This window comes from Rhopalosiphum padi, chromosome 1 (genome assembly GCF_020882245.1).
Source record: "Rhopalosiphum padi isolate XX-2018 chromosome 1, ASM2088224v1, whole genome shotgun sequence".
NCBI lineage: Eukaryota > Metazoa > Arthropoda > Insecta > Hemiptera > Aphididae > Rhopalosiphum > Rhopalosiphum padi.
In genome coordinates this window covers 51,744,372-51,762,821 of record NC_083597.1, presented here as the reverse complement: position 1 = coordinate 51,762,821, position 18,450 = coordinate 51,744,372, and the positions used below count along the sequence as shown (strand labels likewise).

The 18,450-nt window shown below is 26.6% G+C and overlaps 1 protein-coding gene and 1 long non-coding RNA gene across 2 annotated transcripts in view; both read right to left on the bottom strand.

The window, feature by feature from the left end:
* Positions 1-1,917: 1,917 nt before the first annotated feature.
* Positions 1,918-3,736, bottom strand: LOC132918102 (transmembrane protein 208). Its single transcript, XM_060979194.1, is given in 6 exon segments — positions 1,918-2,217; positions 2,219-2,341; positions 2,406-2,490; positions 2,588-2,724; positions 3,299-3,454; positions 3,532-3,736. Coding segments are annotated over 6 exon segments (537 nt in total). The 5' UTR covers positions 3,538-3,736; the 3' UTR covers positions 1,918-2,187.
* Positions 3,737-8,058: 4,322 nt separating this feature from the next.
* LOC132918404 (uncharacterized) overlaps positions 8,059-18,450 on the bottom strand; it is a 58,658-nt gene continuing 48,266 nt past the window's right edge. Inside the window, exons 8-15 of the long non-coding RNA XR_009660484.1 lie at positions 10,227-10,565; positions 9,801-10,139; positions 9,365-9,713; positions 9,169-9,294; positions 8,984-9,098; positions 8,757-8,916; positions 8,564-8,682; positions 8,059-8,493 (exon numbers count right to left, since the gene is read on the bottom strand). This is a non-coding gene — a long non-coding RNA (uncharacterized LOC132918404). The remainder of the gene's footprint in view (positions 8,494-8,563; positions 8,683-8,756; positions 8,917-8,983; positions 9,099-9,168; positions 9,295-9,364; positions 9,714-9,800; positions 10,140-10,226; positions 10,566-18,450) is intronic.

The window sequence follows — 18,450 nt, the reverse complement described above, 5'->3', positions numbered from 1 at the left end:
TTGGGTCTGCACCGCATGGTCAGTGTATCAATTGCGTGCCTTATATTTTAGGGTCAGTACCTATACCAATTGCGCTTGTATTCAAATTTGCTTATTTTCAGATATTATGTATTTATGTAAATATTGTTGTTCGATCTAATTCCATCAATATAAACATAAACAATCTACACACTAAAATGCTTGGAAATTAAAAACTCATTTATTGATCAATTGATTACTGGTTATAGTAATAGTATATTTTATTACAGTATCGGTAATTTTATGAAGCGTTGTTATTATTATGCAGAGATGATCAGAAAAGTAAAGTAACTTATTAAATCTGAAGAAAAATTTACTTAAAGGTATTTAAGTATTTAGGTATTATAGGTACAAAATAAATTATGTATACAAATAACCTACTCGCAAAAAACATCGAAGTGTATTATTAATGTAAAAAGTTTATATGTGAATTAGAATGTAACTGTTATAACTTTAATTTTGAATAATTGTCGATCAAAAAGTAATTTGTTGGGTGTGAAGAAAAAAAAATACTTTTATTTATATTATATATTATAATATACTTACAAGAAAATCGGTTAGTTTATTCATTTATTATATAATTATAACTGACTAATAAGTTTACCTTAGGTATTGTAAAATGTTTTTAGCGAAATTTGTCTATAAAAAACTAAAAAGTAATTGATAAATCCCCATATTTCTACTACATTAATAGCTAGGTACCTAAGAATTAATGCTGTTGTATTATTACTGTTATAGGTATTATTTTTGTTGTCTCAGCTTAGTTGCATCAGCATCACTGGACCAAATAATTGATTTAACTAAAAGTATGATATTTACAACACTAGATTAATACAATAGTAGATACCTATATATAGCTATAGCTATCACGAACACATAATATTATGTTTCCAAGTCCATAAATTTATCCAATTATAGTATTATATACTAATATTATCTCAGTACCTTATTACATAATAATAAATTGGTCATCTTTTTCTAAGAATCTGATTATTCAATAGATGCACATTATGCCTGTCCCAAAGTATTTCAGTTGGCCAATAAAACTTATAAGTAATATTTGTTATTATTTTATTACTTATTAACTATTGGCTATAAATTATAATTCATATCGCATATATTCATATGACCTTATTTTGATTGTTAATAAAAACTGTCATATTAACAACATTTTTAATTTTTAAGTTAGAGTGAAAGTCATAAATCAATTTTTAATGATACTATGTGTTTTATTATTTTAGTAATGCCATTGTTATAAGAAACTATGATTTTATTATACGGTGTAGCAAAAAAAAACATGCAAATGCATTAAATTGACAGTCTTGTATATAATTAAAAATTGTTGAGTTAATTGTAATTGTAAATTGTGTATTGAAACCAATTGTTCAATGCTTGAATTTTGAATCTATTAATAGATCAAATTATCAATTATATTAATCAAAACATTATTAATTTTTTTTTCTTTTTGATTGTATTTTAGATTGAATGTTAATCTATCACAACTAGTAACTACCAAGAAATATAACAATACAACTATTTTCTCTGAAACAATGTGCGTAACTTGTACAACTCTATTTTGTATGTATTAAAAAAGTTTAAAAAAGTCTAATAGTGTTAATAATTAATATCTAGGGCTGATAATAATAATGAGCATTACCTACTTTTAGAGTTATAAATTCTAAACAAAGAAAATAACCACAATATAATACAGTAAGTCTTTCTGATAAGTTGCTACCTAATTTTGGTTATGCGAGTTGCAAAAAGTAAATACTAAATAATAAGTAAAATTAGCCACAAATCTTATGTAGGTAGTTGAAAACCACTGCAATAGATCATAGCATAACATCCTATGACTCAACAGTTTGTATTTTAAACATTTCATTATGAATTTTGAATATATTATCAATACACAATATATTTTAGTATATTCTTTAAAAGCGTAATAATTGACTACAGAGTTAATAATTACAAATATGAATATAGTATTTAAAATTACACAAACTGAATTACAATTCATAAATACAAATGTAAAATATAATATTAAGTATAGTGTATGTATATATATATATATATATAAATGCATACAAAAAAAAAATTTTCAAAGTTATAACAAAAATATAATTTAAATTAAAAAAATAATAATTAAGCTCGATTTATCAATCAAAATCATTAAAACCGTACATTTTGCTGTCGTTTTTTTTCTTCTTTCCAATTTCTTTTGTTTTTTCTCGTTTATTTCTGGTGAATTATCTTCTGGTGCTTTTTGCATAAAATAGGGTCCTAAAAAGTTTTTCCATAGTATCCAGAATGCTTGACCAGGTGCCTTTAAAATGTAATTTATGAAATAATATCTATACAATGATACAAAATTAATTGTTTTAACTTACTAGGAGCCACAGAAACCAAAAGTAATTAGAAATAAGTGATAATAATTGGCAACCTGATGTTAATATAATCAAATCCTTTGTATACCTAAAATAAAAATATATTATACATTAAATAATAAAAATAATATATATTAGGTATATCGAATAATTTTATAACAATAATAATAATACTATATAATTACTCAGCTAAACCCCCTTCCATGTTGAGATCTGTACCAGCATCTAGTAACTGCCCATTTTCAGTAAATTTAGCTACTGACATATATGCCATAAATTTATAGCTACCACCGTGTGATGCTATAACAAGAGTATATAAAAACTGCAAAAATAAAAATTATGAGAAAAAAAAAGTATTGAAGAATAATTGATATGAAATAATCAAAATGATCCTATGCTAATGAAATACTTTAACACAATTATTATAAAATGCATTAATTCAAAACAAATAATAATACAAAACAATCTACGACTAATTCTAGTTGCAGGAACTCAATTAGATTAGAGAACAAAACTCACAACAATTATAAACTAGTACAATTGTTTTTCAAACTATTTAACACTTTCAATTTGTCCTGTACTATATAGCTAGGTGTTTTTTAAAATAGATTAATTCATAAATTCTATTGGTTTTTATTACTTATATTTAAACATAATTTCATATAAATAAATACAATGATTAATAATTATAATTAACAAAAATTAAAAGAATCCCTTTTCATTACAGTGCTTAATATAATATACTGTTTTTTTTATCATAGAAATTATTCTAACAATTCAATTTAAATATTATATTTTAAATGTTTATAAAAAATTCTTGACTTTTGTGAAAAACTGATGACCTTTGCTCTCATTTTATTAAATTATTGACTATAAAAATATAATATTTTACTTACAATGTTTGTAAGAGAAAAAACATTTCCAAAAGCCAATTGAACTATGATGTATATAGCGCTAACTGCTCCAATCATATTTCTATAAAACTTCAATGTGGCCTCATTCTCTTCTAATATTTGTTTTTGGCCTTTAGTGCCAGTTTTACCTTTTTGGGGCTGTTAAAGACAAATACAATTTACAAAGCATAAATCTAGTTAATTATTTAAATAAAAGTATTTATATATTTGCATACCGCCATTACTGGAAATCCTTCGATTAATTTTCTAATAAAATACGAGTGTCCCTATATAACATATATTCACCAAAATGTCGTTCGGAATTAAAGAACTGGATAATTAAATTAGTTTAGTATTTACTTTCTATTTCAAATTTCAATTTGTTAGTTGATACTTGATAACAGAGTTTAACTCGTTATCACTCAACCAGTTATACACACGTTTATGACGCGTGTAGACACGACTTCTGTCTGTCAGTGACAGTCGACAACAGAGCGTTACCAACTGCGCGATGTGATATAAAATTTAATAAGAATAATTGTTAAAATAAAATAAAAAGTTACGCATTCATCTATTTCATATTTTCATCTCACTTAAATTTTAACTGTTGTAAGTGTTCTAACTTGGAATTTTGAGACTTAGTTCTGACAATATGAACTCATTCATTTAAATTATTTGTAAAACAACAATATAATGTAGGTAGGTACCTAATTATAGATCAAAAAAAAAAAACAATCAAAAAGATCCAACACATATTATAAAAAATATATTATCAACGTAAAAACGTTATAACTCTATGTTTATAAATTATAACACAAAACTAAGGGCAAAATATGTATTCGAAAATAAATTTAACAAATCTTGACTCCCGACTGACATATCCTAGTGTGTCTATAAAACACGGTTCATGTGAACTGAATATTTGAATTTCAATCAATTAATCAATATTGGTTTTTATTTTACGATAGATACCTACAACTTACAAACACGAAGATTAGAATATTCTAATCACGACTTATTATTTACAAAGTACAATAGATCATTTGTTTAAGTGTGAGACGTCAAGTGAGTCATTAAAATTGTATTATTTTTTAGTTTGACTGCAGAAAGGTGGCAAAAACGTAGTAATGTTAACATTGTTAACTAATCCATTGGATATTTTTACTGCAACCGTATGGCCGCAGATGCAGAATAGATTCTATTCTATCTCAGAACAATATATATTATATTCTATGGTATGGCCGGTTTGGGTGTACCTACCTATAACAAATAATAATTGTCCATATTCCCATCACGTCAATTCGCACAGATTACCAAGTGTTCAGATGGCTTGACCGTGGTTTGACAAAAACAAAACAATAATTTTGTGAATAATTTCTGATGGTTCTTGTTTTGAAGAAATGTTTGAATGTGGAATACCTATAATTTATTATTTAATTTAATTTAATAATATGTTTTCTCAGTTTTCTAAGTTTTCTTACTGGTCTATGGACTGATTGGACTGTTCAAATAAACATGGCTAAATATTTGGTTACGTACCACCTATATCCCGCGACAAGTAGATCCACGTACGTCAACTGGATCCCTTTGGACATTTAGAACTTCAAAGACAATTTAGATTCTATATTAACTATAATCTCCCATGTCATTTAGGTACCCAGAAATCAGCGGTAATTTAAAAAGCTTGTCTAAAAAAAATACTTAAATAACAATTTAAATTAAAAAAAATATATTATGAAATAGTATGAAGTATAAGTAAGTTACATGGCGTTAGTAAAATCTCTAATTCCATTAATTATGATATTAGATTCGATGTTTTAAATAAGTAGTAACGTTTCATTATATTCTAATATACACGATATATAAATTATCGATTATGTTAATGTATAACTTAATTATATATTTTTAAAAAAAATACTCAATTGGTATTTGCTCAAATACCTATTTATTATAATAGGTAAGTACATTAAACCCTAACCATTAACCCAACAGGGTGACTAAACTTATATTTACAAGCATTGTATGGCCACTTATTCCTTTTTTAATGTTAAATTTATGTTGGACTTTCAAATTTTAGAGATAACTTTACCTAAAGGCCATATTTTTAAATTCAAGTACACAGAAGTTATACATTGTTTAGGCTATTTTCTAAAACTATATACAGTAGAACATCGATTATTCGCATTAATTGGGATCGAGTGTGTGCGGATAATCAAATAAGCATTAAAAATAAAGTTAAAAACTAATTTACTGTGTGTAAAACGTACCTATAATATGATACATTAGAGAGGCCCATAGTAGATAATAAAATAATCTCGTATTTCATATAATATAAACACGACAAAACGAACATAGCTAACGATAACTAAATTAGATTAAACTAAAAATAAATTTATACAACAATTTTGTGGTGCGGATAACCGACGTTCTACTGAATTATCATGGATGGACGGTGGTCTTATATTCTTAATACACTACATAATGTTAAATAACTTAAAAACTACTCGCTCAAATGTTAATTTGGATACAACTTTGAATTTTCAAAAAAATCATCTATTTGACTATTTAAGAATTATTTGGAATATCGAATATACTATATAGGATAGTAAACACTAACATCTGACGCACAGTTCGCAAATATCGATGACAATATTGTCACTAGCGCTATTGATATAAATATGTTTCTTAAATACAATGCTTGAGCGTTGAGCCCAAAAGCTTTCAAAAGCAAACCGAGAGTGAATCTGCCCCCTACACCATGAGTTTATACACATAAATGATAGATAAGTGAAAATTTATCTATGATACAATTTAAAATAATAAATTAATAACACATTATTGATTAACATATTATAACAATAATCAAACAAATATAAACAGACAACATTTATTCAGTTATACCTATTAACAATTAAATCAAAGCTATAATGCTCAACTATGGCTGATGCTAATTTAGTTATGTTTAAAATTTGAATACAATAGCAATTAACATAAGTCATAACTAAACAAACTATACAAGAATACTGAATAAAATAAATATTGTATAAATTAAATATTTTTAGTTAAGAATACTATATGTATTTATAATGGTAGTTTTTCCTATGTATCATCTAAACATAATAATCACAGATAGATAAAATAGTCTTAACATTTATTGAATAATTCACGCAAAATATACGGTGAATTAAATTTACAAAATACAATACGGTTATTAGTTGTCATTGTAAACTGTTGCGTAGTGAAGAGTATTAATTCAATTTTTAAGGATTTTGAACCATTTATTAATTTTTGTTACTAAAAAACACTAATAAAGCACGCAAATATAATTGTCTATAAAGAGCTCAAAATGAATTACAATTATTTAAAAATTATACCATTTATAGAAAAAAATGATAATATAAATACTTAGTAAACATTTTAAATTTTACGGCTATTCGTTTTTGAATTTTAAGAAAATAAAAAATCATTTTTGTTGAAAACTGGTTAGCGTAAAAGATTAAGAACATAATGATTTTAGAGAAATTGTAGCCTATGGATAAAATCCAAATGTGTACAATCACATATTCACATGCAAACATTTGTATTTTATTATAAGACACAAATACCTACGTAACCAATACGTCAGTAAATTAGTAAAATATGAAGTTTCAAATTTACATGAAATAAAAATAAAATCATTATCCTTATCCTTATATATATAAAAGAACAGGCCATTTTTATGTACCCATTTTGTGACGACGCTATTTAACTTTTCTCCAATTTTTTTTTCACAGAGTTGTTCCAAATACCTGTCTGAGTATCACAACGTCGCCCGATTTTCAAAATTTTGATTTTAAAGGGTTGAAATCTGTGAAAATAAATTTGTACGTGTAATTTGTATATTTATATTCATATAATAATAACAATCGATAACATAAATCAGTACACATACAAATTCTAATTATTAGTTATCTCTCCATTGCCTTGCCACGGTGCCTATACACTTATATACACGTTCATTTCATTTGCACTCCGTATTACCAGCAGTTCGGACGCGCGTAACATCTAAAATATTTAAGCTTTTATTTACACATGTGGCTACAAATTTAAATACTATATAATTATTAAACTTAAAAAAACATTCTTCTTTTCGACAACGCTTCCACAGCGTTTTACACTTAAAAGGAGTTTTTCCGGGCAACGACGGGTAATTCAGCGACTTAGTAAAATACACAATAATTAGTAAATAAAAATATGTGTAAATTCAATGTTTTAAGTAAAGTAATAGATACACACAATATTTCTGGCAATATTAAACTTGACCCGCTTAACTAATATAATAACTATACTTGGAGTCTTTTTTTAACAAGTCAAAGAATATTTTTTAAATATTAAATATTATTTTATTGAAATACTTAATAAAACGTTAATATTTCTCGTTTCTTGATATAAATAATTATTTAATTGGTATTTGATAAAAAAAAATGTATGCAAGGTAACTATAAGAATAACAGTGTTAGGTAATTTTCCACACCACCTTTATTAATAAACGACGTGCAATAACATTGTCCGTATTGTTTAATAACTTTATGAGGTATTACACGAGGCGCGTTTTTTTATTGTGGTGTCCCCAGTAGGCCTAATCCACATCGTAAGCGAGAACACATTATATGCAGGGGCGTATTTTTAAAGATTTAGAGGGGCAGCAAATTTTTATTTCGTACTTTATGAGTACTGGCGCAGTGACGTCAATCATTAATATTTTTCACAACAAATGTGTGCCATAGAGGTGTAAAATACTATAATGTTTATATAAGTATATAACATGGTATTCTATGGTATTAACAGTTTGACCAATGCGAGGCATTTTAATTTTTTTTTTAATGGGAGGGAGGCAGCAAAATATGTGTTGCCCTTATCATACAATTTCTAAATACGCAACTGATCATATAAATGCATTCAAATAATAAAAAAAAAATATACAATAACTTAAACTATATGTAGATATTAATAATTCTATATAATATAAAACGGGTAATGTGTATAATATGTGTGTGTTGCCGGCCGGCGATAGTCAATGTGTTGGATGAGTGGATGAGAGATGAGCGCTAATGCGTAAGGGGAAAACTAAATTAAACTTATATTCTAATGCTGCAAGACGTCCTCCGTGTTGAAGTGCCGACACAATTTCCATCAGCACAATGATAAATTCTTCTTCACTAATAAATATTATATAATTATATATAGTATACTGTACCTACTACGATTCTAAAAATTTTAATATATTACCAACAAATCCTTTGGGCAGTTGATCATCAGTTGAATTTCTTTTTGCTGCTGCCAGACGTCCTCCGTATTGAAATACAGCCGACACATTTCCCATCAGCTTTGTGACAAATTCTTCTTCACTAATAAATATTATATTTATATATAGTATACTGTATACCTACTACGATTTTAAAAATTATAATATAATACAAACAAATAGTTTCGACAGTAGATTATCGTCAGTTGAATTTCTTTTTGATGCTGCAAATCTTCCTCCGGGCTGAAACGAAGCCGAGTGCCGACACATTTTCCTTCAGCTCAATGACAAATTCTTCGTCGGTGGATAGTCCATGATCCAGTTAAATGTTCTGTTTCTATAAAACATCAACTAATATGCAGATTAACTGTAATTTAAACTTATATTATAATGCAAACAAATACTTTCAACAGTTGACATTAAGATGAGTTTCTATTGATGCTGCCAATCTTCCTCCGGGTTGAAATGAAGCCGAGTGCCGACACATTTCCCATCAGCTTTGTGACAAATTCTTCTTCACTAATAAATTTTATATTTATATATAGTATACTGTATACCTACTACGATTCTAAAAATTATAATATAATACAAACAAATCCTTTGGACAGTTGATATTAAGATGTGCTTCTTATTGAGGCTGCTAATCTTCCTCCGGGTTGAAACGAAGCCGAGTGCCGACACATTTCCCATCAGCTTTGTGACAAATTCTTCTTCACTAATAAATAATATATATTTATATAAAGTATACTATACCTACTACGATTCTAAAAATTATAATATATTACCAACAAATACTTTCGACAGTAGATTATCGTCAGTTGAATTTCTTTTTGCTGCTGCTAGACGTCCTCCGTGTTGAAATACAGCCGAGTGCCGACACATTTTCCATCAGCTCTATGACAAATTCTTCGTCGGCGGATAGTCGTCCATGATCCAGTTAAATATTCCGTTCCTATTAAACTTCAAATAATATGCAGATTAAATGTATTTTAAACTTATATTAGAATGCAAACAAATCCTTTCAACAGTTGACATTAAGATGAACGTCTATTGATGCTGCTAATATTCCTCCTGGTTGAAACGAAGCCGAGTGACGACACATTTCCCATCAGCTTTGTGACAAATTCTTCTTTACTAATAAATATTATATATTTATATAAAGTATACTATACCTACTACGATTGTCGATTCTAAAAAATATAATATAATACAAACAAATACTTTCGACAGTAGATTATCGTCAGTTGAATTTCTTTTTGCTGCTGCTAGACGTCCTCCGTGTTGAAATACAGCCGAGTGCCGACACATTTTCCATCAGCTCTATGACAAATTCTTCGTCGGCGGATAGTCGTCCATGATCCAGTTAAATATTCCGTTCCTATTAAACTTCAAATAATATGCAGATTAAATGTATTTTAAACTTATATTAGAATGCAAACAAATCCTTTCAACAGTTGACATTAAGATGAACGTCTATTGATGCTGCTAATATTCCTCCTGGTTGAAACGAAGCCGAGTGACGACACATTTCCCATCAGCTTTGTGACAAATTCTTCTTTACTAATAAATATTATATATTTATATAAAGTATACTATACCTACTACGATTGTCGATTCTAAAAAATATAATATAATACAAACAAATACTTTCGACAGTAGATTATCGTCAGTTGAATTTCTTTTTGCTGCTGCTAGACGTCCTCCGTGTTGAAATACAGCCGAGTGCCGACACATTTTCCATCAGCTCTATGACAAATTCTTCGTCGGTGGATAGTCGTCCATGATCCAGTTAAATATTCCGTTCCTATTAAACTTCAAATAATAAGCAGATTAAATGTATTTTAAACTTATATTAGAATGCAAACAAATCCTTTCAACAGTTGACATTAAGATGAACGTCTGTTGATGCTGCTAATCTTCCTCCTGGTTGAAACGAAGCCGAGTGACGACACATTTTCCATCAGCTCAATGACAAATTCTTCTTCACTAATAAATATTATATATTTATATAAAGTATACTATACCTACTACGATCCTAAAAAATATAATATAATACAAACAAATACTTTCGACAGTAGATTATCGTCAGTTGAATTGCTTTTTGATGCTGCAAATCTTCCTCCGGATTGAAACGAAGCCGAGTGCTGACACATTTTCTTTCAGCTCAATGACAAATTCTCCGTCGGTGAGTAGTCCATGATCCAGCCAAATGTTCGGTTCCTATAAAACTTCAACTAATGTGCTTATTACATGTCATTTAAACTTATAGTAAAATTTTATCGTTTAAGAAATCTAGGTTGGTGTTCTTTTATTTTTGAATTTAAATTAATTTGAAATTTTATATTCATAATTTATCAGTTAAAAATGTAAACAAGAACTAAAAAGATTATAGTATATTGCAGCAGCAGTTTAACTTTCTGTTCGGTGGCCACCTTTTTAATTCCTCACTCTTTTTTATAAGAAAGTTAAACAGCACAATAACTATAAAAAATATAAATTTAAACATACACAAAGACGAACTAGCTTTGTGATAAGAAAAAAAATTGAAAAAATTGGTAATTTATCATCGTATTATTAAAATAAAAAGAACACCTAAAACCGTAGTACAGTATATTATCTGAAAAAAAACCATAAAAATTAAATATAATTTAAGTAAATATCATAATATACTGTACTACTATTCAAAAAATTATAGTATTAAATAAACACAGCCCTGCGACACTTTTTTTTGTTATTCATCAGCTTCCTAATGATACGGCCAATCGTCCTCCGGGTGACATTATATAAGGTTATAGCGTAATTATTTCAGTTTTTTTGTTTTTCCAATATTATGGCAAGATCTGAAATTTTTTGTTTTATTTTACTATTTACTACCCAAAGTACCAAATTGATTCATATTTGCTACAAAAATTCATGACAAACAAAAAATAAACTACATAATTGTAAAATCATTATACATTTTTCGCTACGTCCACGTCCAGGATCTAAGGTGTACTATTCTACTACTATTCTAATTTATTATAATCGCGAATAATACGAATAATACATGGTTGTTATTTCTCACAATTTTTGTCTACTATAACTAATGAGTAAAATAAGTAGGCATTGTGTACTACTTTTTCATTGAACCCTGGAGAATAAAATATACGTCTACATCAACTACATCATCCTACTAGTGCGGATTGTTCGTATAAATTAATATATTTTATTTTAAGTTTAAAAAATAATTTTAATCCCAAAAAAGAATAGTAAAAAAAAACTTACTTAAGCGTCGACTCTTCCCGGGAAACCAAGTTATACCAATCTACAGTGTTTACGGAGTGGTGCACCGCCGCCGAAGAAACTCCAAAATGTCTTCATACGATCTTCATTAATCATTATGATTCTAAAAGGGAGTATAAAGATATTTTATGAAAATAAACAGCACGAAATGAAAAGGAGAGTACTTATCATGTACTGAAGACTGTTGTTTAACGACTGTTCATTAAGACCATGATATAATAAACTTATTTTAGTTTATTATATCATGATTAAGACTATTATAGAATTGTTAATCGTCTTCGACGAATGTCGTCGATTGTCGTATGCCACAGATGACGAATATTATAATATGATAAGTCTATGGTTTTTTTTTATAAGAACTCTTTGTGATATTATACGATCTATTTTTCTATCTTAGGTGTTTGACATATTAACGTAGAATTGAAACATATAAACTATAGACCAAGACTAAATCTTTATAGATATTGCAAAGTATTAATATTTTATTCTAATGAAGATGATTATAAATTATTTTATTTAATCTATAAAAATATTGAACTAAACAAAAATAATTATAGTTATGTTTCTGAGTTATTATTTCTGCATTTTTTTGGTTTTAATCACGCAGTGCTTTAACTTAATCTTACATATTCTCAGTGGCGGCTTTGGTGGTGAGGCAAGTGAGTTACCTAAAATTTTGTAGCAAATAATACTCTAAAAGTGTATATTTCTTGGCTCACTGATAGCAAATATTTCGCAAATAATTTTTAACATTTTTATGATTTTATTTGAAATAAATTCTTCTTTACGAAGTTTAATAATATAAATAATCATTTATTTTATTATAGTATAATATTATTCCGTGTTTATTACCAAAAACAGCAATAAACCGATAAGAAATGCACGAAATAATAATTCCGTAAACAAACGCTCATATTCAGCCGACGGAAATATTCCGATGACGTCAGAATTGTAACTTGTGTACATTAATTACACACACATGCGAATGTACGGACTACGCAAATGCACGCGACTGTTAAATAAGCTGAATTGCGCAAATGATCATAGCACGGTTATCTACAGGTGTAGATAACCGTGGATCATAGTGAGGCGACTTTTTCATCGCCTCTGATACCAAAAATATATGTAGTACTATGGTCAGCCCGCAGCCATGTCTACGGCTCGTTCAACAACAACATAATATTGATATTGGATAATCATAAACCGTTATTATCGTCATAGCGCCTGATGAAACCGATTTCATTTTTAGTTTATAATGTTTCTATCTTTCTCGTTCGAATCATCGCTCGTGCAGTCGTGCTTATTCGTTTAAATTTGTTTACGCGTGTTGTCACTTGTCGTGCTTTGATTTAACATTAAAGTAATTTAATTATATTATTATATTTTATTATAATAATAATTATTTTTATATTTTCAAATTCCATAATTATGAAATTTAATTTTTGTTATGAAGGGGGGAGTGATACATAAGTTGCCTCACCAAAAAAATACAACCAAAACCGCCACTGCATATTCTTACATGTAAACTTACATATATATATCTGAAGACACCTATCATAATAGAAACAAATTCATACATTTCCTTTATTATGGTTTCATGTAACAAATAGTACCTAGTCAATGCTTTGAGGAATTCAATTTTCAGTACCATTTTACAAAATAATCAAAAATTACATTAAATTAAAGATAAAGAAGTAATTATTACAGTGTTGCTGTATATATTAGTGATTAAGTTTATTACTGTAATAAAAGTAATTTGAAAAAGACAGTCAGTCAACCTTCATTAATAAGTATAATTTTGATATATTATGACTTATAATATTATATGTTGATTGATATTGCTAAGTATTAGTATTATTTTTGTGTAAAGTTTGACAAGCTACATTTTTTCCGAAAACATTGCATTTATTATAGTTATTATTATAATATTGTATAAATAATAAATATAATTTATACCGTATTATATTCTTGTTATATACTTTTGAGTTAATAGGTACAACCCTTTCGTAAAATAATTTGAATAAATAATATCTTAAGATTAATCTACGTATGTCAACAATGCCATTGTGTACGTATAGTATAACATGTACAAAAAACTTTTATGTCCCTACAAATAATGTTTTAAATAATAACAAAATATATAATATCGTAAATATACATAATTTCAAAATATTTTGAAAAAATACTATTTGTAAGAAATACTCTCATAAGAATTTAATTAAAGTATCTAAGATTATTCGTTATTGAACTATAACAAAATATAAAAAATATTTGAGAAAAAATATTTATTTTTAGGGTGGGTGTATAATAAACATTTAATAAGTTATAGGTATAGTACTGAACTTCAAATAGTCATAAAAAATAATGTGACTTTCCAGTAAACATATTATTTTTGTTTTAATTTAAAAAAAACTAATGAGAATTCCAATATAATATTTTTAAATTGTAGTTATAAAAAGAAAATATTTATATGAATATCTAACGAAAAAATTAATTTGTACATTTTATAGATTTAGCCGAATACAATCAAAATTTTAATTTTAAACATTTATAAAATATACCGTGACTATACATTTTTTATAACAGTAAATTAGTGAACGATTGATGAAGAAGCCTATATTAAATTTTAAATCATATTTGCATATTTATAATTTTTTTTGACTTAATAATTGTTTTAAATAGTGAAAATGCTTTTAAAATTATACAATTTAACTATAGAGAAATCATAATGTAGATAATTGGTAAATTTTTCAAAATTCTATAATTAGCATTTTTTAATTAAAATTAAATTAATAAATTAATTTTGTCGATATTATACAAGTATATAGCGTAATAACTAATAATACATTTGTTTTTTTGTTTTCGTTATTATGACAAGATTCGAAATTTTTTATTTTATTTTACTATTAACCACCCTGCAAAGTACTAAATAGATCATATTTGCTACAATAATTTATGATAGAAAAGAAACTACACAATTGTCAAATAAATATACATTCATTGCTATGTCCAGGATCCAAGGTATACTTGATGACTTAATTTTATTCTTGGCTATTTTATACACTGGACCAGTGGTCAACGTTTTTGGACTCTCGGGCCACATTCACAAACTAAAAACTGTTTGCGGGCAAGAAAAGATTAAAAATTTAATATACTTAAATTATTTACTATGCAAAAAAATATTGTTTAGAACTTTAAATTAAGTCTAGAAATTAAAAGATAAAAAAAAAAAATAAAAAAAAAATTTTTAATTAAGTCTGTCATCCAAGTATAGCAGCTTGTACACGTCAATAAATATTTATTTTAAGTATAAAAGATAAATTTAATATTCCATAATTATGGGAAAATGAACTTACGTAAATATTCTTCGACGCTGTTCGGCGCTGTTCAAACTTGTTTATATATATATAGTTTGAAAATATAATAAAAAATAATAAGAAATACTCTAATAAAAAATTAGTTAAGACTATAAGTTATCAATGTATAAGATTATTTGTTTTTAAACTATGTATAGTATTATAGTCTATAACACAATATAAAAATCGTTTTACAAGAAATAGTTTTGTTTTGGGATGAAAAATTACTACTCAATAAGTTATAAAATATTGTACTTCAGTCGTAAAAAATAATGTGACTTTCCAGTAAACCTTTGATATTTGTTATATTTAAAAAAAACTAATGAGAATTACTATATTAAATTTTTATATAAAAAGACAATATTATATAAATATCTGATGAAAAAATAATTTGAAAATTGTATAGATTTAGACAAAATTTGTCAAAATTTTGATTTTTAACTTTATAAAAATATAATATTGTGACTATACATTTTTTATTGTAGTAATTTAGTGACTGATGAGGAACACTGTATTAAATTTCAAATCATATTTGCTATCAATAATTTTTATTGGTTTAAAAAAAAAAAAATATAAGTATTTAAAATTGTTAAAATGTTTTTATAATTATACAATGTATAGGAAATCATAATGTAGACAGTTGGTAAAATTTTCAACATTCTATGATTAGCATCTTTGAATTAAAACTTAGTAAATTAATTAATTTTGTCGAAATTATACAAGTATATAGCGTAATGATTCCAGTATTTCCGATATTATGACAAGATCTGAAATTTTTATTTTATTTTACTATTAACCACCCAAAGTTCTAAATATATCATATTTGCTATAAGAATTCATAACAAATAGAAAAAAAAACTAAGTTATTTTAAAATCAATATACATTCATTGCTACGTCCAGGATCCAAGGTATAATTGACGAATTTATTTTATTCTTGGCTATTTTTTAACTTTAACCTTTTAGAACTCTCATCACAAATTAAAAACAGTTTGCGGACAATAAAAATTTTATATTCTTAAATTATTTACTATGAAAAAAAATATTATCTAGAACTTTAAAATAATAAAATATTAAAAAAAAGATTTCATCGTTTAAGAATTTAAAACAATTAAAACGGGTCGTATACAATACCCCGCCGGTTGCCGGCTATTATTGGAAATAAAATATAGGTCTAAGTAATCGGGGTGGCAGCTTGTACAAGTCAATAAATATTTATTTAAAGTATAAAAATTAAATTTATTCCTCCCCTAAAATAATAGGAAAATTAACCTACGTAAGTATCCTTCGACGCTTTTCGACGAAATCAAGCTGTGCCATATTAAAGTTCAAACGTGCACCGTCACCGAAGAAACAGCTATAGTTTCATTCGTCTTCTTTACGCTTCGGAATGGAATTATTGAAATATTTTTTGAAAATGAGAGTACTCGTCATGTACTGAAGGCTGTTGTTTGACGACTGTTCGATAAAATTATTAGAATGGTTAATAGTCTCCTACAAATGACGACGATTGTCGTTTGCCATGGATGGTAAATATTATGATAATATGATAGATCATATGTTTTTTTATAGAACTCTTTGTGATATTATAGGATTTATTTTTATATTTCAGCTGTCTTGCATACGAAACTTTTGATATCTAATTAATTTCATACGTAAAACCATAATAATTGTATATCCTGAATTTTTTTTTAAATTATAATTTTATTATTTCAATAGTTGTTTGGTAAAATTTCTCACAAATAAGACCATCTTCGACCAGCATTATTTTACATTGTACAGTGTACACAATGCATTAATGCATTATACATTGAAAATTGAATTCAAATTGTACAAATTCGTTAGAGTGACATACTTAACCTAGTCTACATGTAGTATTGTAGTCACCTACTATAAGTAGCTATACAGCAGTTTACGGGTTGGCTGAACTAAATGATTAATAATTTTAAAAATATTTAAAAGTTTAATCATTAAACTGATATTACATACTAAATAGTTAATAGATTATGATCTACGTATAATAAAGAACGACTTACAAAACCAATAAAATCAATTTCTAAATACAAGCAGTTATTCACATTCGACTCGTTAATATATACACATGTGACTATATCATTTCCGTTTCGGTGCCGTCCTGTTTAGGAATAATACATACTCATACTATTTTTACTTATTTTCATATAATATTTTTAAGTTCTAACTAGTGTTTAGGAATAATACATACCTACTTATACTATTTTTTACTGATTTTAAAATAATCAATAGGTTCTAATGTTAATATGCTCAGATAATTTGCGATATTAATATATATATATAATAAATGCATCTATTTATGGTAGTATGCTATTGTTATTTTATCTTATAAGTGTATAGTCAAAATATTTTGAAAATTATATTATGTATAAGAAATGCAAACATTAACATTTGGTGAAATTTTCAAATAACTACAGGTATTCGTTTTTACATTACTACAAAAAAACAAAAATCGGTTGAGCAGAAATAGTTATCACAAAAATATGAAATGAATATCTAATAATGTCATCAAAATTCAAAATTTAGACAATTATAAAAAAATATATTAATGCGTCTTTTCAGAAAACTCTCTATTTTTGTTAGGGATAAAAAAAACTTAAATTAGTCAAGTACTCAGCCAGTTAAAAATGAAAAATGCTATTTATACAATTAATATAAATATAAATTATTATATAAAATGGGTCTGTTAATATACTAATATGACGATTATGTATTTTTGGTCTCACGTATTTTATGTATCGCGCGTTCGGTAATAAAATATGCATACGTATACGTCACCCGTCGTGTAGCAGATTGTCCGGTGCAATAAGTATGTATTTATTTTATGTCTAAAAAAGTAAATTAAAGCTCCAAAAGTATAGAAAATCAAACTCACGTAAATATTGATTTTTTTTGTGAAACTCAGTTGTGTCATATTTCCACACGTTCAGTAACCACATCGCCGACCCAGGAACACCTTTCCTCGTCCGTCTTTGTACCACATTTCGAATTGAAGATATTGAGATATTTCATAAAAATAAGCTGAACAGAACGGCATATGCGTGTAAAATATTATATATGTTAAAGTACGGTTTAACGATTTGTACGTCTATTTTTTTCTCCGTTAAAATTATTACAACCGTCAATCGTCTCCGACGAATAGCGAAAATTGATGATTACCATAGATGATAGATTAATATGATAGATCCATATACATAGATTA